This window comes from Lonchura striata, chromosome 2 (assembly GCF_046129695.1).
Source record: "Lonchura striata isolate bLonStr1 chromosome 2, bLonStr1.mat, whole genome shotgun sequence".
NCBI lineage: Eukaryota > Metazoa > Chordata > Aves > Passeriformes > Estrildidae > Lonchura > Lonchura striata.
In genome coordinates this window covers 68,914,586-68,938,293 of record NC_134604.1, presented here as the reverse complement: position 1 = coordinate 68,938,293, position 23,708 = coordinate 68,914,586, and the positions used below count along the sequence as shown (strand labels likewise).

At 36.9% G+C, this 23,708-nt stretch overlaps 1 protein-coding gene across 2 annotated transcripts in view; it reads left to right on the top strand.

The window, feature by feature from the left end:
* The window catches only part of PAN3 (poly(A) specific ribonuclease subunit PAN3), an 80,030-nt gene extending 58,547 nt beyond the window's left edge, over positions 1 to 21,483 (top strand). For both annotated transcript variants that reach the window (XM_077781452.1, XM_021541985.3), the window contains exons 14-20: positions 3,557 to 3,722; positions 4,138 to 4,225; positions 10,092 to 10,231; positions 10,982 to 11,111; positions 14,666 to 14,730; positions 15,442 to 15,580; positions 18,538 to 21,483. In XM_077781452.1, coding sequence (XP_077637578.1) covers positions 3,557 to 3,722; positions 4,138 to 4,225; positions 10,092 to 10,231; positions 10,982 to 11,111; positions 14,666 to 14,730; positions 15,442 to 15,580; positions 18,538 to 18,678 — 869 coding nt within the window. In that variant the 3' untranslated portion in view covers positions 18,679 to 21,483. The remainder of the gene's footprint in view (positions 1 to 3,556; positions 3,723 to 4,137; positions 4,226 to 10,091; positions 10,232 to 10,981; positions 11,112 to 14,665; positions 14,731 to 15,441; positions 15,581 to 18,537) is intronic.
* Positions 21,484 to 23,708: the final 2,225 nt, after the last annotated feature.

Below are 23,708 nucleotides of genomic sequence, written 5' to 3'. Positions count from 1 at the left end.
AATTGTGTGAGAATTGCTGTTTCTTAGCACATTTTCAGTGTTCCTGATGATGTCAAACAGGCCGTACTGCTGGTGTTCCTAGGTCTTACTTCCCACCCCAGGACTATTCCTGTATTCATACCTGCTCGGGAGAACAGAATTTCACTTGAATGCTTTTCTTAACTAGAAAAAACTTAATATAAGCATTCACACCGGTACAGAGGGTAATTTTTTTTGTTCTGTTGTCAACAGCATACCACAGAACTAAAAATAAGTGTCAGCATTTTTATTTATTTATGTTTATCCCAATGCGGCAAGGAAAAATAATGCATAACCTGTGTTTTTGAAATGGCCAGTTTTAAATTTTTATTTTTTTCCATTACTGACTGTGTTCTATATCACAGAGATGAAATTATTGGGAGAGGTGAATCTGCCATGCAGTAGATAGGATGAACACAGTCTGAAATTTTGCTTGTTGTGGCCATAGATTCAGCCTGTGGTGGGAAGCCTTTGCAAATCAACTGTGAAATCTCTTTAAAAAACCCACTTTTTCAAGTAATACTCTGATCACTTGGGTAATGTTTATTTATATTCTTGTGATATTTTTCCTTGTGTTCAGCACTGTTTGGAAAGCTTTCCAACTGTGTGTTACTCCTGAAGAGCAAGGTTTTGGGTCTCATCTCCTTGGGTCCTTGCTCAAGTGCTGTCTGCAGCAGGTCTTATGGGTCTCTTGGGACATACATTATAGCCAGCATTGAGCCAACTGAACTGCTTTTAATCATGCTTATTTTGAACAGATAGATATGTAAGAGAGCATTTCAAAGCTGATTCTTCCCATGTTTTAGTATGTTTAGCATATGTGAATGTGGGGTACAATCAACTGGTGTGAAAGCAGCAGCCTAGATTTGGCTGTAGCCTCAAGTAACTTTTTCCAGTAGTAAAATAATGTTGCTTGAGATATTCTGACAGATGAGGAGAAGCTGTGTCGAACTCTGGTCTTTCAGTGTATATTGGATATTTTCTTGGTTACATTGCCTTAATTTGAAAATCAAAGGGTAGGTGCTGTTATACATGCACAAAAATAACTGCCAGGTTTCAGCTTCTTTCTCTCTTTGGGATATGATAGCAACAGTTCTATTCTGGACTTACTTTATACAGATGTGACTTTCTTACGGTATCCATACACACCCATGTTAAACTTATTACTCAAGTTGCTGTTCACCAGATACAAAGTGCATTCTACAGCAAGTAGTAAAGAGAGTCTCAACTAGTACAGGAGATTGTATCTTCTCAGTCATTTTATATTATAATTTTTGTCATTTTGAAGGAGAGTTATGAGGGGAAAAGTTTGCTACATGAGACTTGGAATGATGGTTTTTGTGGGAAATTATTTGCATAATGATTCATCAGGGGGCCAGAAAAAACAAACAATATCTCATTATATTCAACTTTCAGTAGATATGCCAAGCTTATTGCTATTTAAAAGAGTCAGCATTTTGATCTTCATAATCTAAACCAAAGTACCTTAAACCTGGAAAGCAAACTAAAATTTCAAAAATTGACAAAACAAAGCTCAAATAAAAGCTTGCCCATCACCACAAAGTCAGTAAAATTTCTAAGTAAAAAGTTATCAGGAATGTGTACCACTTTTTTTTACTGTGCATATATTTTGTGTGTGTGTATGCATGCAAGTATACACATGCTTACTGATGAAATGCACAGATGTTGATATGGTCGTGTAGGAAAAGGGGAAAAAAGAACCAACCTCAAAAAACAACAAGAACAAAAAACAAAACTACCCAAAAACCTCAAACAAACAAAAAAACTCAAGCTAAAAAGAAATAAATGTTTAGTGAAGAGTGCAGTCAGTTCACGGCTAAACCAATCAGATGCTTACATGATTTTACATAATACTGATGATATTGATGGTCTCAAAATAAGCAAGATCAGTACTTGGGCAACCTCTTGAAATATCTTTTGTGGTTTGTAAAATTGAGATGTTCTGTTTTACTCTGGATGTATTTTCTTCTGCTTCAACTGTGCAAGGCAAACAATGCCAGCTTACTTGAATTGCACACATCATACTTAAAATAACATTTGTTATCTATACCTTCATTTTTTAATCTGTGACTCAGTATTACTCAAACTGTAATGTAGGATTTGAATTTGTGTTTGCAAAGATTGAGTTTTACTTTTGAAAGGAGAACTACAAATCCATTTGGAAGGGGAATAATGCATTTCTTTACTATGACCCATGGAATAGGGCTCATGCAGTGATGACTTGTCAGGGAGCTTGTGTCACAGCAGAACATAAGTGAAGCTGTGTTCAGTGATGTTGTCTAGGTTCGACAAGACAGAAATCTGCGAAGGAGGGCTAAAGCCTCCTGTGCAATGGAGAAGGTAAACCCCCTCCCTCCGAATTACTAGGAGTTTTAAATCAAAAGGCTCTCAGGCAAAGATATGGGAATGGGAGTAACAATTCTTTACTAGGAGAAAACTAGACAACAATTTAAAAAGGCAAATGCAATCGGTACAAACAAAACCAGTGAAAAAGTCCAGAACCTGAGGATTCGGGGTGCCAGTAGCAGTCCTGCTGGGACAATTGCTCCCCTTGCAGTGGCTGATGAACTGCAGCTGCAGTGGTGATCTTTAGAAGGGTATAGTTTTCCTCTGAAGATCTGGTAGCAGTGGGGCCGGTCTTCCTCTGCGCCGGGGTTGCCTCCGAGCTCCGCCGCCGCCGCCTCAGCGCGCTCCGGCTGCTTCGCTGCGAGTGCCCCCGAAGAGAGCTGCTTCTCTGGGAATCCCCCAAAGTAAAGAGCTGTTCTGTCCCCAAAAAGGTACCCCCTTATATCCAATAAAAGAGTGCTTGGCTTCCCCCTCTGGGTGGAACATCTCACAATAGGATGGTGTTACGTTACCAGCCCTGCATTGAATCAGTCAATGGCCCACTAACAAACCATTACCTCTTAGGAGCAAAACCGGTTCTTGGAAAAGATAACAAACCTGCCCAACAGGTTTGCCTTCAACAGATGGCAAATAGAATACAAGCTTATCTTACAACCCAGGACAGATGTTTAGCCTCCAAATCTTTGTCTGATTTGCTTATGTAAGTTGAAATTAGCTTGTTAGTATTTTCTTATTAGATGATAGAACATGTTTAATTGGGAAGCCTACCTGCAATAAAGGAGGTAAAATGTTGGAGCTATTGTGATACATACTCTTTGTTTCTGGATGTTGGTGTTCTTACTTCTGAAGTAGCTGTGTGTTTTGATGTACCATCTACTTTGAGCAATTTCCAATCAGTGCTCATTCTCAACTTCAAACATCATTTCCCTGAATATGAGAATGAAAATAATAATGCCTAATGAATTGTCAACATTTTCAAAAAACCACATGTGAAACCAACCAATGAAGAAAACTCACCCAAACTCACCTTTAAAGCAACATAGATGTGTGTTTCAAGGACTATTAAGAGTTAAATGAAATGCGTATGTGAGTTAATTGTATAATTCAAGATGTTGTACTTTGCTTTTTGCACTGCAGCATTCTATTGATGCTTGCAATGTTTTGGTTCTAGGTCAGCATGATGGGCCTCTGCCACGGCAGCATGCAGGGTTGCTTCCAGAGTCTTTGATATGGGCCTATATTGTGCAGCTCAGCTCTGCCTTACGGACCATTCACACAGCAGGACTGGCATGCAGAGTTATGGATCCAACGAAGATTCTGGTAACAGGCAAAACAAGGTAATGAAAGCATTCAGTCTCACTGTGTTCCGTGTTCCTGGCAGCTGCTAACTGTGCACTTGATACATAGAGAGCTACTAAGTTCTCTCAAATGGCCTGATGCAGTGTGCTAATGCTTGTAACTTTGTTTTTTTAGAGGTCTTCTATAACGTATTTTGGGAAGACTTATACATTATCCTCAAAATACAGATCAGACCCACTACTGTCAGTTTAGGAATTTGTTGATTTATTTGTAAACTGAATAGTGTCTGTGAATTTTATCAAATAGTAAAATCAGTCTTTTCTGATGCATATAAATTTGCTAAGTACTGATGACTTTTATCATATCAAACAATTCAATGAATTCTGGAGGGAAAATTGAGTAACCAATAAAGTTTTAATGGCAATTTTTCCTTTTCTCTTCTTGTTCCTAAAGGTTACGAGTTAATTGTGTTGGAATCTTTGACGTTTTGACATTTGACAACAGTCAAAATAATCCACTGGCATTAATGGCTCAGTTTCAGGTATGACAATACTGCCAGTTAGGTTGGTGGTGTGGCAAATGGATTACTACAAACCAGTGTGATTCCTTTTGGAAGACAAGTACTTTAATTAAACTGTACTCCAGTGTATCTATCTGTAAATGACTTTATTTTTTCATTTCTGATTTGGTCTTGGTTCTCCCATACACTATTCAAATTTGCTTGTAATTTATAAATGTAAATGCTCACTTTGATATCTTCTGCCTCAAAAATTTCAGCAAGCTCACCGAACAGGTTGAACTATAGTATTTAACAAACTTAAGTCAGAAAAGACTGGAAATAGAAATTTCTAAAGGGTGGAGAAGAAAAATCTTATATTTAGTGGTAGAGATAAAAATAATGATTCAGTAATAGTTTTTGCTCTGTCTTTTGTGATTTTAACATAAATAAATAAGTGTTGAATACCTGTTGAGAGGAGTAAGATCTTTTAATTAACTGCATTTAGACCCTCTCCTCATGCCAAAAAGATTCCAGTGTATCTTTATTTTGGGCTCCTAGTTTTTCCGTGCTCTCCTGGTGTTCTCTGAAGCGTGGACTCTGCATAATTCCTGAATTAAGAAGAACCCCTTTAGACTTAACAAAAACTGTTCCACAGTCATCTGGAGCATCACTGTGTACAGGAGTGCCTCTTTCCCTAACTTCCCCTCAGGGTAAAGTACATTACTTCAGCAGTCATCACATACCCTGTCTGTACTGGGAGTGAAAGACTACAGTAGGGAGTTGGATTTAATTTATTTTCATTAATTGACTTAATTCACTGTGAGAACTGCTTATTCAGAGTATTTAAGTAATAACTGAAATGTCTGAACTTTGGCCAGCAGAAACTAGCTTGTTGGAGTCCTAGAACATAACTTTTTTTTTTTTTAATGATACAGTAAAGCAGTTTTCAGTGCGCTTTGAGGAGTACACCAAAGGATTTCACGCTCCCACACACACACACACACACACACACTCGGCTATGTATCGGTGGGCTTTTGGTAATAATTTAGTGGAAAAAAGCTGAGAGAAGATGAAAATACATGTAAGTAAGGGATTCCATGCCTAAAAATGTAATGAGAGGGTTTTTTTTAACTCTAAGTGCTTCTCTATTTTAATTTCAGCTTGGAAAGGGATCCTCCTGAGATATTATGACATTCAAGTAAAGAAAAACATTTAAAATACTTGAAGATAGAAATCTAAAAATACTTGCAGGTACATAAGTCTGTCAAAAGCACTTACCACCATAGCAGCTCAACACACGGCATCTGACTTGCTTGATAATGCCTAGTTATTTTTAGGGGAATGGCTTTTTATGTTTTATATGTCGTTAATATTCAAATTGTTTAGGTTGCTCTGCTAAACCTGAAAATAAAAACTCCTAAATACTTAGTTTGGAAGATACAAACTGCAATTAGTAAATACAGTATGGCATTTTCTTTTGCTTTTTCTAGAAGTACTAGGCTTTCGCTGCCCATTTTCTTCCTCCAGAGGTGCCAGACTGGATCCATTCCTTGAAATTTAGGAGTCATTTCTCATGTTCTACCTTTGTTTGCCCTAGCCAGATAAAATTACAAAATAACAGCAGCTGCTCATCCTTTTTCCTTTCAATCCATGACCCAGTTCCTGAATTCCTCTGGGACTCCTGTGGCTGTTAAAAATGTAGGTTATCTCTTGGTTTACTGCCCAGCTAATATGCATTTCCTTGTTGTCTTCAATGGAGAAACCTATATTTGTTAGGGTTTGCTATTTCCTGACTATTTCCCATGGTTAATATAAAGAGAGATTCTTGGCCAAAACAGTGAACGGCTGTGTAAAAGAAATGCAATTCTTTTCCATGTCAAACCACGACACTCTTTACAATCTGTGTTAAATGCATTAATCTCTATGATCATTTAAGAATTACATAAAGGCAACAATAAAGGAAACTAAAAAGAAATAAATGAACTATGAATGGCCATTTACATTGAAAACCAGGGGTTAAACTTGGATAAACTGCAGCATGTGACTTCCTGCCCTGCTGTAGTCCATAAGGATTGTGTCAGTCATAAAGCAAGGTACAGATGGGAAAGGTAAATGGTGATACAGGAAACAGTAAAAAGGTTTAATAAATATTTCTGTATTTGGAATAAAATGTAAGTCCTTCCCTTTACAAATATAAGAGAATGTAAGTTTTACTGTTTTAACAAGGGCTATAAAGGTTACTTTTGTTTAAAGTAAATATTTTCATTTTGGCAAACCAAAATAACTTTCACATGCACCTCCCCAAATTTAAAGAAACTAGTTTGAAGAGATGTCTCAAGTACTAATATTGACTCTAAAATACCCGCCAAAATGTAGGAACTTGGAGGTCCTTTTAAGGACAATTCCAGAACTTATCCTTTTAAGTGAATCCACAGAACTGGAGTATGGATGAGCTGGTACTGATCCAAGCATGGCAGTGGATCAGGATAAACAAAATAAAATAAAAAATAGTGTTGGTTTCAGAGTGTTTCTGGAAATTGGATCCTTTCAAAAAGAAAGTTCTATTTGGATAGCTTACATGTCTGGCTGGTAAAATCAAGTGTATAAAATGTTGAGGTATCTCTAGGGCATTTGGCAGATACCTATTTAATAAAAAAAAAAAAAGAAAAGAGTACCTATGCAATTAACATTTGAATTACTCATTTGATATGCTTGAAATTGACTTGGTAATAAGGATACATTAATTTTCTGAGTTTATCCCCTAGTGCTGGTTTTTAGTGAATGCTATTTAGTAGCTCTATCAATGAACTAAATGCTGATAAAATTCTTACTTGCAAAGCTTTCAAGAGATAAAAAATTAAGTTGGTACAGGTTACAGTTATGAATTGAATGACTAATTAAATGGTTATTAATTGCATGCAATGTGCATTTTTGAACAAAAGGTTGCCTGTGCTTAGAAGGTGTAAAGATTTTCCTTGAAGTTAAGAATCAACTTAGTATGACTTCATAGTCACAGTTGATAGTTACCACAGCAGAAGTTTTCTGTCAGATCTGTGGCAAAAGGAATTTATGTGATCCATAGGAACTTGCAAACACAACAAGGAGTATAAACAAAGAAATGATTGTACCTAATATAGATCTGTACCTTGCTCTAGCAAGGCTACTACAGGAATGCAGAAAAATATATTTCTGGTGTTTCTGCTGCAAAGAATTCTAGTAGTTCTTGTGTGTCTTCTTTAACTTTTCTTTGCCTAGGAGCAGTAGGAGCTGAATATGCTGATATTTTTGCTGATAGAAGACAGGTTAGGACTTCTTAAGCATATGTGGATTGCTTCCTTACAGAAAGAATGGTGTAACCCAGTTCCTGGGAAGTCATGTACCTTCTCTGACTGGATAGAGTGGGTCAGCAGATGGTAGTTTAGTTGCCTCTAAAACAGTAATCTGACTTTCAGAAGTCCTGAACTTTATGGGATATTTCCAGCTTGTGATATACTGATTCTCCGGTCACACAGGAAGAATATTACCTTTGTGCTCTTGTAAAACTTAAAACATTGGGTATTGTGATAACACTTTCTTTCAGGGTTTCAGCTTACAATGAATAGTGAAGTGCCTCCAGAGACCAGTTCAGCTGGCTCAAAGTCTGAATTGTCTTACAGAATTACAGCTGCGTCTTAAATTGATCAGTCTCTTGACTGGATGCTTGAAGTTCCTAAAATAAGTGGGATGAATCCAAGCCACTTTTGTGCCTAAAACAAGCTAATCATTGGCTGTAATTTGAAAACTGTATGTTTGGGGGCGCATTGGGGTGTTTTATCCTCTTTTCTAGTTCTTCTGGTAGATGTAATTTGTGAAAAAAAGAAAATGTTAAGGTTGCAAGTCAAATGCTCAAACTCCACAAATCTCGAATTTAAAATTTCCTGTCTGATATTAAATGTAAGACTTTCTCAATAATTTCTGAAATCTAATGCAATCTGTATTATGAAAGCACCTGTGCAAAGGAAGACAGAATTTTCATAGGATCTTGCCTGTATATTTTCAGAGTCTCAGGGATGTGTGATGATACAGAATTTATATAGGATATATCCTTATGAATGACTAAAAGTTGAAAGATATTAAGTGTAAAGTAGAGGACTGCAGAAAGAAGTACAGCTGTGTTTAATAGAAATGCATATTTCTTCCAAGACTTCTTGGAGAAAATAATGATTAAAATGCCATTGTCTCAGGTGGCACATGTTTCTAGATACTGCACCAGTAAAAATCCTCTGTTTAGACTTATAGCAGTGTTCCCTGCTGCTGAAATTCACTACTTGTTAGTGGAAGCAAGTTCACACCAAAAAGCGGTTTATTGCTCTAATCAACATCTCTTTACTAAAGGAAAAAGGAATGCCAATACTCAGAAATTCTGTGTTGCTTAGGAAATAGTCTAGCAAATGCTAGTCCCACCTCCTTTTCAACCCCTTTGTCCTTATTTGTCTCATTTTGCACATCCTGTTTCTGTCTTCATTATGCTTTTATAATACACTTTTTAACTTCTGACATATTGTGTATCCTTGTTCAAATTGTGCTGCTTAATCATACTTGATACAGGAACAGCAGGGACATTGAGAGACCTGGAAAGGTTTGGTATTTTCCCCTTCCCCTCAGCACCTGGGAGATGTGGCTTCAGGGAAGGCTCTGCTCAGCTACTGCAGCCAGAGGCAGCAGGTGTGGTTATGCCTCTGGGTGGAAGAGCTGTGAGGGGCTGTGGCATGTTCACCATCACAGCACTTTTCTAAAGCTACCAAATTCTAACCAGAACTTTTAATGCTGCCAGATTTTTTAGCCTTTCTTACAGAAATGACAGAAGGTGGATTCCTTGTATGACCTCACTCTCTGCTAAATGGCTTGGCCTTGCTCTAGGCTATGGAACTGACATTCTCAATTACTAGTAGCTTTTATGTTTTTAGTTTTGTAAAAATATCTTATTTTCTCAAAAAAATCCCCAAAACCTCAGGAAAATTCTAATTTCATATCTATAGCTAACTGTTAAATTCACTCTGAGACATATCCAGCATGGAAGGCTGCAGGTGTTTTTAAGTTTAGCCAAACTGTGTGCAGCTGAAAGCCTTTCCATGGAAAGAATCAGTTCAGCTTTTCCTGTCTTCTACAGCTTTTCATCATTTCTCATGGCTGGCTATTAATACTGGCAGAATTTTCTGTTACAGCAAAGCAGGCTATATCCAGCATTTGTCTTTTAAGAGCAGTTCTGCTTTTAACATAAGTGTTTTATAATGCAAAGGTTTCTTCATAACACATGATGCTGTTTGGTTTGGCAGCCATACAGGCCTGTCTAGTTATTTTGCACAGTTCAGATCTTTTCACACTGTCCATCAGAGATAAAAATATTTGAGCAATTTGTTAAAATGGTGATATAATGTATATGAATGTGGTGTGGATCCCCGTATGGAATTCACACTGGATGGCTAGATTGAAAAGATATGAATGCAGAAAATGCTGGTTTCAGTTTACAAATAATCCTTTTATTTCTACATATTGAGAAGACTTGTTCTGTTTGCCACCAACTCCTTGACTTGTCAGGATTGGGCAGGTGGGTGGCTCAGAGAACCTCATTACAGAGCTTCTGCTCAGTACACAGTTCTCTCTAATACTGTCCTTAAGCTAAAAATAGGTAAATTTTAATCATTCAAAGATAAATATAGTGCTTAAAAATTGCTAGGTGTCAGGACAGATTTTCTTCTGTACATTTTAACTACTTGAACAATCATGTTGAACTATGATTTGAATAGTACTTTAGTTGCTCAAATTCTTCTAAGGTTATTGAAGAACTGTCTCTCTTTAACACCATCTAGTACCATAGGTAGTATTTATCTATACTAAGAATCTTACCTGTGTGTGTTTTCCCTACTAGCAAGCAGATCTGATCTCCCTGGGGAAAGTTGTGTTGGCTTTGGCTTGCAATTCTTTGTCAGGAATTCAGAGAGAGAATTTGCAGAAAGCAATGGAACTGGTGACAATCAACTATTCCTCTGATCTGAAGAATCTGATTTTGTAAGTTTGTTTAATAAATCTTTTAAAGGCAAATGCAGTATTTTTTATGTATACAAATGCAAAAGTCAAATGGTATTTTTCAATGCAAGAATGATTACAGATAAATTTACTGTTGAGTTGTCTTCATGGTCAGTGCAGTGTAAAACATTGATATAAATTTTTTTGTATAATGCTGTTAAAGGTCTTAGTAAGAATTAGGAGTGTAAACAAAACAAGCATTTTAGGTTGTCTTCAATACTGGGCTTCATTGAATGCATGTTCTCTGCAATAGCAGTATGCTAGTCTTATCTTACAGTTTCACAAGGTACTGAGAAACAGGCACACTGACTTTTTGGCTGAAAGGTTGAGTACTAGTTTTTCCTGGGTGCATATTCTTTTTGTGTTGTTTCAATATAGTCAGCCCTTTTCCCCCTTGCAGTTTGAGTGGGAAAAGTAGAAGTCTTTTCTCCTTTCCTCATTTGAAAAACAATTGCATTGCCATCTGAAACTGCATCCTTCTCTCTTTTTGTGTATGTTCTTGCTGTCTGCATGGAGTGAACTACACAATTTCGTGAAAGTATGCTCCTGTCTTGTATAAATAACTGATTCAAATTAATTGTGTTTTCTTGATGGCATCTTCTTCTGAGAAACATAACAATTGTCAACTTCGTGTATTAAATACAAAAAGTTAAATAGTTCTAAAATCATAAAGGAATATAATGTTTGGCATATGCAGAAAGTAATCTTTTGGTGGTTGGGTTTTTTTGGCAGGTATTTGCTGACTGACCAAAACAGACTTCGCAGTGTAAACGATATCATGCCTATGATTGGTGCACGATTCTATACTCAGTTGGATGCTGCTCAGATGCGAAATGATGTTATAGAAGAAGACCTAGCAAAGGTAAATCATTCAGTAATTCCTGAAGAAAGACCTGTAGTCAGTATTCCTAGAGCTGTACCTTAAAAGGGTATTCCTTAATAGGGAATGTCTTCTACTGGTTCTTGTTTCTGGTTTTATTTTTTCCTTCTGTTTGTTTATTAACCTAAATAATCTGCCTGAAGACTTGACAGCTCTAAGGTCAGGCTTTCGAAAGCTCCAAAGCTTCAAGAATTCCTAGTTCTAAGATGTCTTCAGCTGTGTTTTAACTGAAGTAGCATCTTCATTTCAACCAGTAGTTTTGGGGAAATTATGTTCTTTATAGCATGTCATGTAGATCATGTAATGTGTGCTAAAACCCCATACATTTTTAGGTTTGGATTTTGGTGTCCCTGGTCTCATGTTTTCCTTTCTGAATGAATTCTAATTCATGGAGGTACCATGTTCAGCTTTCCTAAATGTGCACTCTAGCTGTGGGAGTCTGTGGTGTTGAGTCAAGGTATCAAGTGCCTAACTATAAAGGAAATATATACTATGTATCAAGTCAGAGTGTATTTGTTCAACAGGAAGGAGTGTCTGTTAGTCAGAAGTGACTGGCAGCAGGATTTCTACCAGGACTGAGATACATTGTGGAATGCTTTCCTGGCCCTGAAAATGTGTGGGATAGGGTATTACACAGGAATTTACTCAAGTCCTGTGATTCTGCTCCATTATATAACCCCTTGTGGGAACTCAAAATGTCTCTCAGACATTTTTAGAGGTTCCAGGCCTTGGTCAGAAGCATTCTAGACCCTGGCAGACAACTGAAAAACAGCTGTGATTTTGAGTTTGAGCCATGGAATGAATTGCCAACTTTGGAGGTGGAACAAGCAATCACAAAAGGTTAGATAGTATAGTAAAAGTAGTTACAAAGTAGAGGAGAAATTTTTTTAGTATTGTACAGGGGAGTTTTAACACATGTACAGGGGGGTTTTCACTTTGTACATGGGGGTCAGAAGTTCTAAGATGGAGGAAAGTGGGCTGATCCTGTTCTTCCTCCTTCTTCTTCCTTACCTCCATGTTCTTGGTGATGTTGGCACTCACAGATTGGTTTAGAGTAGAAAAACACTTGGCAACGTAGGTAGTAGGTATTGGGGAATAATTGTAAACATGTTATACGTAATATATCTTATAAAAGATAGCAGCAGCCCTGGGCAGAGAGAGACGAAGAAGACAGCAGACAGAGAGGATGTCAGGGTGTGTGTGTGCCTCTACCCAGGCCACTGATCAAATAGCTGTAGTCCAAGAACATAATCTGTTAGATAACTAGCAATAAACTGCCTTGAGACTGAACAGCAAGAGCCTGCAGAGTTTTTCTTTGGAAGCACGGGTTGGAGGAGGAATTTCACCACCACATGAGGCCCCAAAGCAAGGCTGGGGTTCTCACAACTCCTCACTGAGAACTTTTTAAGAGATAGTAGGCCAGTGTTTGGGATTCTGATGGACTCAGTTCTCTTGATTTCTCCAGTATTGTCCTGTTGGAGAACAGTTTTCTCCTCCTTGATGAAAGATGCTGAAATCTATCAGAAGCAAGGAGCTGTAGAAGAGCCAGGCAGTATCTGTTGTACCTCTAGATGCTGGGTGCCCACTTTGTCAGAATCAACTACTAATTTTTCTCCAGAGATGTTTGAGCTCATTTGTTGTTAGAGTGGCTTATGTGCCTGCACAAAGCTGGGCAGATGGACTTTTTCCCATAGCAAAGATGGAGATTGCCCTGTGATCAGCACTAAAATTTCTTTATCTTTAGTCATGTTGTTTGAGCAGTTGCTTATCACTGGCAGGTGGCAGAGGTACTACAAATTCAAGTTGTTGCTCAGCCCCCAGTTTGGAAATAGCTATTTAACTGACAGTGATAAATGCCACTTCTTAATTAGCTGTCACACTGCAACTTCTTCCTACTATGACATCCCCTTCATTGACATCAGAGATACAGTATCCCTTAAGTCTAGGCTGGTGCCCTCTGTTCGTTTTTGTTCCAAAGCATGCTTTAGAGGGAGTATTAGAAAAAGACTACTGTATGGTTTTGGTTTTTTTTTTTTCCTCATATTCTTCAAGCACAGAGTCATCTGTAGCTTAGGAACTTCTGATGCAGGAAGTAGTTTATATGTAGTTAATATCTTTGTAGCACTCACTTGTCACACAGCAGTAACCCTTTTATGCTATTCATTTCCTTCCTCACTTTTACATTCATCATATTGATGTAATCGCAGTCTAAGCCTCAGTTTATAAGCCCTGTGGAGAGTATCTCCCTCCTTACAGGCTACTAGGTCTGCTGGGAGGCCTCTTGGAGACTTAGTGCCTGTGTTGTTGTTCAGCTGTGTCATCATTCACTGGAATCTGCAAGACAGTGAACTTAACACAGATGTAGTTTTGGCTTTTGAGTATTTGACCACATGCCAAAAATAAATTTGGTGGTTAGACCAAATAGTAGACCTTGGCTAGCTGGACAGGGTTGTTTTTCCATGTCAATCTCTTTAAGTGTAGCCACTGTTGTGGTACAAGCTGTTCTCCAGTGTGGTTTTAGACTATTAATAGAACTCTGCAACCCATACGTTGTCCAAGGTCAGGCTGTTATCACCTTGACCCACTTTATTTACCTAGCTGTGCACAGTAACCTACTCCAGACTGAATTCAATTGAAATCAGTGTGATCATGCATGGAATTAGCTACATCTTAACATGAATAATGTTGTAGACCTGAGCCATTGGAGAATGTCAATAATATTAGAGAGGATCTTTTCCTGACAACTTTGATTTACACTGTGAATTAATTTTTTTATTTAAAGTAAGCTGGGATGTTACTGTTTTTACTGCATCCTGAGTGGTGTGAGAAAACAAGCTAAACCAACTTTTCTGTTGTGTGCTAAGCAACAATTTTGATGTTCTGCCTCTGTGTGACCTTATTGTCATTGCTTTATGTATGTCATTTATGGACTCAGCATTTATACTTTTTTAAGACTTTGAACTGCTTTGAAAAAACTAGTTTAAAAATTATTTTTGCAATCAATTATCATTTGAATTCAATGGTATTGTTGCTAAATATTTACTAATAATGGCCTACAAAGCATTTCTGAAAAACAGATCTGGTAGATTGTTTCTTCTCATCTTTACCTGAAATAAGGTGGTGTACTGCATACCTCTGCATATCTCAGTAACTCTGTGTGTGTGTATATATATATAAAAAAACCCATATTCTCCTTGTTTAACTTACTGTATTTTAGCATTCCTGTATAGGCTGGCAGGAGATTAGACTTATATTTCCAAAAAGAAATAGATTGCCTGTTCCAGTTCCTGCTGGGACAGAGAGGTATTACTAGTTGCTGAATCTTCACATTATAATTTGAAGTGCTAAAAATGAGCACTGGACTACTGATACATAATACATTTGATCTCTCTGTGAAAAAATGATACCTTCTTCTCTGAGTAAATAAGTCTTTGTAAGTAATAGTGCTTCATTTGCATTATTACCATGTATCTTTTGCAAGTAAACATCTAAATTTTGTTTCAGAGACTCTTAATAACCTTTTTCTCGTTTTCTAGGAGGTGCAAAATGGAAGGTTGTTTAGGCTCCTAGCAAAATTGGGAACAATCAATGAGAGGCCAGAGTAAGAAATACTTGTTTTTGTGGTTTAGAGTATGTAAAACACAGTTTGCAATGCACTTTCATCCTTCATAAATTTAAGCTACATTTTTCCCCCATATTTGCCCATGGAGAAATTAGTATTTAAGAAGCCTTGAGAAAAATCAGATAAGCAACTCTGACCAAAACTTTAAGTAGGCAGGAGAAGGCTACAAGTAGATATGCCAAAGTTGCTTCATTGTATTTAGTATGGTTTCTCTTGTGAGTGGCAATAGTTTTGGAGGAAATCCATAGCTTGCTTTAACTGAAGCAAAGGATGTAGATAGTGGTTTTAAGCTAGTGAGTTTTCACCTTTTTTATTCACTAACTACATCTAAATGAAGTATTCATTGTCTGTTTTCCATCCTTTTGCATAAGCTTAGAGTTATGTTTATAATGCAGGTTTCTACATGTATTTTACATGGTAAACTTGTTGCAGATAATTTTTGCTTTCTTCCATTATTTTTGGTGGCTCTTGGAAGGCCTTAGCTTTAGGTGCTCAAACAGCTGAGAAAGCTTTTGTGTGTGATATCTTCTGTTTATGGTGGGGGGGGGTACTAATTTAATTGCAATTTATAGCAGGTATATTAGCTGTGTGATAAGATTACTCAGCTGAGATTGAAGTATCATTTATATCTGTGGGGTTTGATTTTACTTAATTTACTGAGCTTTAATATGAGAATTTGTTTTTCACTAGGTTTCAGAAGGACCCAACGTGGTCAGAAACTGGAGACAGGTATTTACTAAAGCTCTTTCGAGACCACCTTTTCCATCAGGTGACAGAAGCGGGTACTCCTTGGATTGACCTCAGTCACATTATCTCATGTCTTAACAAGGTACACTGTACTTCAGTTAGCTTTTGCACATTTGCTTGGGTTAGCTTTCTTTAAAAGAGTATTCCACTGCAAAGCAGTGGAAGTGCCATTAATTAATGCCATTGGCTTAGCTGGTGGTTATAGTCCCCATTTTGGATTAAAACCATGTATTCACTAAGCTAATATTCCAACATCTATGGATATTTTAAATAAAACTAGTACATGAATATTAAAAATTTGTTAATATAGTGTGAGATACAATATTAACTTTTTGTCCTAGAATGCATTGATTACTGTGGATAAGCAATGCTGGTCCCTTTATGCTACTCTGGTCTTTCAACACAGCATAAAGGATCCATAATACTCCTTTAACCGGGGGAGGTTTCTGCTGGTTGTTCTCACAAAGGATGGTCATAAGGCAAGATCCATTCCTAAACTGTGTTGACTCAAGTAGGAGACAGGAGGGAAACTGCAAAAGAAATTTGTGCAAAATCTTTGCCGTCAGGACAGTGCTGGAAAATTCCTGTGACTTAAAATGTTAAGTCCAGTTCTATAATAACTTCCCTAGCCTCTCCAGCCCTTTGTTTTCCAAGGTTGACTTAACAAAGCTATTTGCAGTTTTCTTAGAACTGCACCACTAGCAGAATTTTATCTGAGCACTCTCATGATTAATAGCAGGAGATGTGTGAGAGACCACAAGATCTTCGGTAGATGAAGAACTTGTCTTGCTCCATAAATTAAAAAGTATGTGAGCTGATTGTTTTTTTCATTGGTAGATTGGCTTTCAACTTCTTTTACATTGTTTTGCCAAACTTCAATAATCCATGGAAGACTAAGATACTGCAACTTTTTTTGTTGTTGCTTGTGTAGTTGCTTGGTAATTTCATTTGCTCTGTAGGGAATGGTGATGCAGACACTGACAATACAGTTTTAGTGCCCAATATTTTCTAGGACTAGGATAATCAACTTTCTCCTCCAAGAAAAGTAGAATATGTTCAGATCCTTTGATGTGTAATAACTGTGCAGTTAAATATTTTTCTAAAATTGTCAAGGTTTCTAACTCCTATTAGACCACTGCTGTGCATTTTTTAACCTCCTTTTTATCTTTCTGGTTGGTGTCTGTAATCACTTTAAAAAGGACATTAAAGGGATTGAGGCTAAATCAAAAAGAAAGCATGTTGACATTCAAGTAGGCATTGAAATGCCATCATGATTTGAAAGCAGTGACTCATACAGTACTGTAGCAAGAGGGGACAGTCCTGAATTCATAGGTCAGGTAAGAGACAATGTCAAAGAATGCCTTGTTCTATAAATGTTCATGGCTTACCTTTTTAAACAGAGGCTCTTCTCTTCTGTGGTTGTGGGCTCAGCACACAAAAAATGTAAGATTTACAGAACTCTGCTTTGGAAATACACTCTAAAAAACACTTCAGAAACTGTAGAAGTACTAGTAGGAGTTATATGGACTTTACTGGTACTTGTCAAACACATTCCTTTTGAATAAAAGCTATTCTGTTGTTTAAAAAAACCAAACCAAAAAACTTTCCTTTTCAATGTGGTGTTTTGAACATCTTTTCAGCTGAGAATATGGATTTATGCATCCACAGGAGGAAAGAAAGCCATAAATATTGATGTTTGTAGTTAGCAGCGTGGCTTTCTTAATAGAGATCTTCCATTAGGAAGACCTTCCATTAAGGTAATTCATTGATTTGTTGTATGATGCTAATGGGAATGAACAATGGACAATATTTCACAAACACCTTATTTGTATTAATATTTTGTAATGGATGTTTGAAGACACCGGTGGTTTTATCGTACTCTACAAAAATTAGAAGCTAATTGGCTTGCTTTCGTCCTTCTGAAACCATTCACAGAGCAGCAGCTTTAAAATGTGGCAGTTCCAGCTTTTAAGGTTACACTCAAAACATTACTTTAGAAGAGAAGTGCAAGAAATCGCGAACTTGCTGTGTTGCAGCTAGTGGAATATCTCTGTGACAAATTTCATTGTTTTTCTATTCAGTACAAGATTATAATACATACATTTAAACTTGCTGGGGTTGTATTTCCAAAGAATGGGTTGGTAGTGTCATATCTCACTTGTCTCTGCCCCACCTGTTGTATTGGAATAAGAAAGACTGTGATGGAACTATCTAACTATTGACCAAAACAAAACTACAATAATTCTGCATAATAAGAGAGTCTGACAGTTCTCTATTGATGAACACTTCTTGCACATTGAGAAGAACATAAGAAACAGTGATGTAATAGGCTTCAGCATGTAAAGCAGGATATTCCTCTGTTACAAATTAGGATCTAATGGTATATTAAAAAAAAGTGCATGTTGAATTTGAAAAGTCAGAACAAGCCATGACAAGAAATATGGAGCAAACGTTGATCTTCAACCCCAAATTATCCATTTGGTCGTGGATTATACCAAAGTAATTTTTTCTTTCTAAGGGATTAAATGTACCATACAGCCTAGTTTGTTTCCAGTACTGTCAAAAATGTGAGGTTTGGGTTTCTACCGGTTTTCAGGCTACCTGGGGTCTGATCCATCCATTATCTCATTTTGGAGTGGGCAAGAAGTACCTACCTGATGTTTAGGCTTGTGGATCATATGTGCAAATGTAATGTCAAATTTAGTTTTGTTCTTCAGGAAGTACATGAAAATTTTTCCAGGCTTTCTACACAGGAAGTATAGCATTACAGGATTCCTAGCTTTGTGGAAAGGGAAGAAAACAATGGTAATCTAGTCCTAAGATCTGGAATGTCCGTCAGGTTAAGACCAAAATGTCTCAATTTTTTGGCAAGGACGTTGTTGTGATGTGATTCAGATTCTCCCTTTGTGTCCTGTTAGTGGATTTGAACTGCACTATAACGATGTACTTGCCAAGAAATTGATTGCTTTTGTTGTTGGGGAAATGTTTTGCCATTTCTTTCACACTTCTTTTATTTTATCTTTTGCATTCTTGTTACAGTTAGATGCTGGTGTGCCAGAAAAAATAAGCCTCATTTCCAGAGATGAGAAGAGTGTACTTGTGGTAACTTACAGCGATTTAAAACGCTGCTTTGAAAATACTTTTCAAGAACTGATTGCAGCCGCAAATGGTCAGTTGTAGTATTTGCTGAAAGCATGCAGGACATTGCTGAGGAACTTAACCTATAGCAAATTGCACTACAGCTGAATTGTTGTTGTCATCTCATTTCACATTTGGGAAACAAACAGGAGATGAGCAAAGCTGCTTGCACTTCAGTCAGGTACACTGTTACTTGAAGGGAAGAATGTTTCACTTATCCTAGAGCAAAGGCTGCCATTGGAGGCTTTATCTGTGAAGAATTTATTTTAGATTAAGGAACACATCAGGTGCATGATGTTCCTACTTTTATTTTTTCCACTTGTATATGCACTAATTTTAATTTTTTTAAGACTTTTCTGATCTCTGAAGTTTTGCCACATTGTATACTTAAGGGAAACTCTTTGCAAGGACATTTCTGGGATACATTTTTGTCACTGAGGATATAGCAAAATTTATTCATTTTTGATATTATTTGCACCCAGAATAGCATAAAGGACCAGGTAAATAATTTAATAGAAATTGTGTTCTATTAATGACCGTTTAGTTCGTAACCTCTGTAAAAGTGTGTTGTATGCAAGCTCTGTATGCCACCCACTGTTAGCTCAAAGAAATTTGAGAAGGAACAACTTTTTAAAACCAGTCAAGTGAAGTATTGGTGAATTGACTAAAAAGGAAAGAAAGTCGCCCCTGTCATTCGATTTAAACTTTGTCTAAGCGAAGTGACGAAAACAGCATAATGGGAAACATCTTTCATTTAAGGAGCATATCAAACTTGCTCTAAACACAACCAGCGCCTTTTAAAAACTGTTTGTACATTTTCCTGGTAGTCAGAAGCATTTACATTTATGCAATTTTTTTAATAGATTTTTTTTTTTAAAGAAATTGTTTAAATGCCTGAAGTTTCAGGAGTGTATTACTTTAGGTTATTTACAGTATAGTTTTTGTATAAAGTTCTGTTCTTTGAACCACAGCTTTATTATGGTACGCTACACTGGATACAGATACAAAGACACTGTTAAAAGAAGATTAACTAAACACAGCAGTTGTCTGGCATCAAGAGCTTTTCAAGTTTTACGGCCTGAATCTGGAGGGATAATGATCTGCTGTGCCTTTGCAGTCACTGCTTAGCCCAAAGTAATATTACTTTTGCTAATACTCAACACATGAATATTCCTGAAGTAATTCAGTCTCAAAAGTCTGGAATTTTGCTCCTCAATTACCTTTCTAATTTTTGGACATGCAGTTGTCTCCAAACTTGGGTATTCATGGGATTTCTAGTTAAACACCTACACTTTGATACTGAAGACTGCCAAATATGTAGGAATTTCCTTTCTTAAAGCAGTAGTGAAGACTGTATCTATCCTTTCCCAGCACTGAATGTTTTAATAGCACTGGGTGCTCACCATGAAGAAAATGTGGAAACTCAAAAGGTCAGGACAGACTCTAAGCACTTGCAACTGATGTTACTGACATGAATTTTAATGATTCTCAATATTTGTAGTTTTCAGAGAAGTTTTTAATATTTCTCTGTCCACTTTTATAAGCTTTAAAATGATTCTCCGCCTTGAGACTTGCATCAAGAAAAAAGCAACTCTCTTCACATCGAAAGCTTTGAAGACTAGGGACATGCTTTACACATTTTAGAAAATGTGGTTGAATCCACATTAAGTAGCATCAGTTGTTGAGTTTAAAAATCAATTATTGTTGCAATTTTAAAAGGAACATAATGTTTAATATTCAAACGATAACAGTTGCCAGAATGTTCTTTTTAATCTAAAAGGAACAGGAACTTTGAAAAGTGAACATGCAGAACAGTCTTTTATCATTAGCTCATGTATTTGAGGAAGAGCAGCTGTCTTTTCTATGTTTTTTGACAAATCATATTGTAATTCTTTTGTACAAAAAAAGAAGTACTTGTATTCTAGAAGAAATATGGAATGCTTAATTTATAAGCGGGCTGAGGTTTTTTCCAGTATTGTTTTCTTTGAAAATGAAAGGGGATCATCTGTTCAGTTGTGGGGTTTGGGAACCTTTGAAAATTTAATTTGTGGACCAATATTTTGTGGAAGTGTAAGGCAGGGGTAAAATAGGGCTTGAATTCTCATCCTTTTTAGACCAGCACACCCTCTGCAAGACATGTCTAAATTGCAAACCTGTGTGTATTTGCATAATGTCAGTTTGCTTCAGCCCCTAGTAACCTCAGGACTTGGTTTAAAAATAAAAAGGTAGACAGCTAATAAGTTTTCATACATAATGTCAGCCAGAAAATATTTGGTGTCAGGTAATACATAAAATTAAAAAGAAGTTGAGCTATGTTTTCTATTTATTTTATTTGGTCTGTATTTGGGAATGATTTAAACAGTCTGAAGTTCAGCTTGGGTGTTTTTTTGGGGAGAACCCTTCTACCCCATTTTAATTCCATTTAGAAGGTTGTCCTAAAGTTGTAGTTTGATCCATTCATAGGAAGAACTGTGTATCTGTATTTAAAAGAAGAGTCACCAGGATGTGCCCTCCCAGATGGGAAATTTATTTCTGACCTTCCTATTTTTTACAGCTAAAAGCACAGAAGGGACAACCTTTGAAATCATCTGATGTTGGTCATTTTAATTTTTGTACCTGTTTTAAATTTTGTTGCTGTATTTACTATATTGTAAATATTTTGTTGAGGGTACCTATGTATTTTTGATTTGCCCTTGTTTCAGTAATTCAGGTGTCAACTGCTTCCCCTAAAAAGCACCAGTATGTTAAGTTCTAATGTCATGATCCCAGTATGTGTTACTCATCTTTAATCCTGTTTTCATTGTTCATGTGTACAGCAGTATTTTTAATAAAGAATACCAGAAGTAACGTGGCCTTATTTTTGACATTGTGAAGTTCTGAATTTGGATGCAGGGTTTTTCACCTTTGGTGGTGGAATTTTATTTCATTCTGTCTCATACTTCTTTTGTATTCATTCTGTCTGCAATGCAGAGTTTAAACAAATAGGAGTCACAAATTGTGTTTAGTGCTTGCCACTTAGAGTGTATCAGATGTCTTAAAACTGAGATATATTGTTCACTAGAATTGTATTAATGCATATTTCTGTAACTCCCAAGTCAAATCCCATCTGCATCAGTTTGATCAGGTCTGCTTTCCTTGACAAGCCCTATTTTTGAAAACTCTGCTCAAGTACCCTTACTTCCACGTTTCTTGAGCTTTTTTTGCTCAGTAACAAAGTGTATTAATTTCTTTGAGAATTTGCACATGGAGTCACAATAACCTCATTTCACAGATTTTTTTTTTTTTTCAGTATTTTAACCAGCAAAGGTTCAATGATTTTTTGGTGGGATAAAGTCTCCTATATCCATCCAATGCTGACCATGCTTATGGAAGATGCAATTTTGTGCCATACATTGTGGATTGTCAATAATCCCTTAATGTATTTAACATGGAGTCATTATTGCTAAAATTGCAGTGGTTTAGGCATGTTATTATAGAAGCTGCATTGTTTGATTGATGCACATATCCAGTCTCCAGTTGCCTCCTTAGTAATGTGCAGGTGCAGAACTCCTGCAGCAATTGATGATCCCATTGTGTTCTGCTTTCCCAGAGAAAGTTTCATCTCCACTTCCTTCCAGCACTTGGAGAGCGCCTCAGATGACTGAATGGTGTTTAGCAGAGAACACTTGATTAAAGATCTCTGTGGAGGCAGCATCCCCAGCTTTGGATGGATGGGACTGGGGATGTGGGGATTCTCTGAAGAGTCACTACCCAGGCCTAAGGTGCTGCCTGCTGTCACAGTAGCTTCAGACCAGGTTTTGGTGGGGACACCTTAGCTCTGTTTGCTGTCCTTTTCTCTGGTGTGCATCTTCTAGCTGCTGAAGAAACCAGGAATGGTAGGTGGTTGGCTGGATGTTTGTCTCCATGTGCTGTTTTGTTTTCCTCCACCATGAAACCTTGCCTCTCCCAGAGGCTGAGTTGAATTTTTGTCTCTAGACAGCAGTAAGCTCTTCCCACACAGGGAGCAGTGACAAGTGTCTGTCACTGTAGCTGGTTTGCTGTACGAGAAGTGTGCCTTCCTTCTTTGTGATTATTCCATGTTCTCCTTTGCTCACAAAATCAGCCTGTGGGATGGATGTGTGCCAGATGTTTGTGCTGACTTGTGTGCCACAGCAGTTGTTGACACTGGCAGAACTCTGATTTTATTTTTAAAAAGCAAACTTTATTATATGAATTTAATAGTCAAACACAGTATATAAAGACAGAAAATGCAAGACAAAATAGGAGTTCTTCACATCTGAAGACACTTGGGGGTTCATACAAAAGTAATCTTTGTAGTCCAGTTTTCTTAAATATTTATGCACAAAAGCATATTTATATATTTACACTGTGCAAACATGTCCTTTAAGATGCATCATCCTGTAACTATTCTTGCTCAGTTCTAGTAACAAAAGCTTACTGAAACTTTTGTCTTGGTCAAGGTCAAATATACTTTATCAACAAGAGATGGTGCAATAGATACTTAAAACTGATGATCTCTTGTGCAGAGATATTTAGCTCAGAAGGAGTAGTACATATTTATTTTGCTTGAATATCAGAAATAGTTTTTATTTGTAAATATGAAAAAGGTCATTTGCCTTAAAGTCTGTTAGTGGCTTACATTCACAGCTCTTTAGCTGAATTCTGAGAAAGCAAGAGATCATATAATATGTAGCATTTGAGTTAATACATATTTTAGTGGACCACAAGAAGCTGATATTGGGCTTTAATTCATTTGGCAGATATCAGTGCTACTGTGTTAAAAGTCCAACTCTCATTTTAGTACTGCCTTCAAAGGTGAAAGGAAACGGGTGCATCCTATTGCTTCTCAAGCAAAGAACACTCCTGACCTTTCTTAGATGTTATACAAAAGTCTGCTGCAAATGAATGATACATTTTTATTCTTCTATATACTGGTAACTTAACGTGGAAATTTAGGTGTCTTCATAGAAAAGCTGCCCTAACTTTACAGGTTGTCTTGTGATTTCTAACTAATCTCTTCAAACTCTCTAGTGATCAATTAAAGTTTGTACAGTCTAGTAGCCATCCTGTCT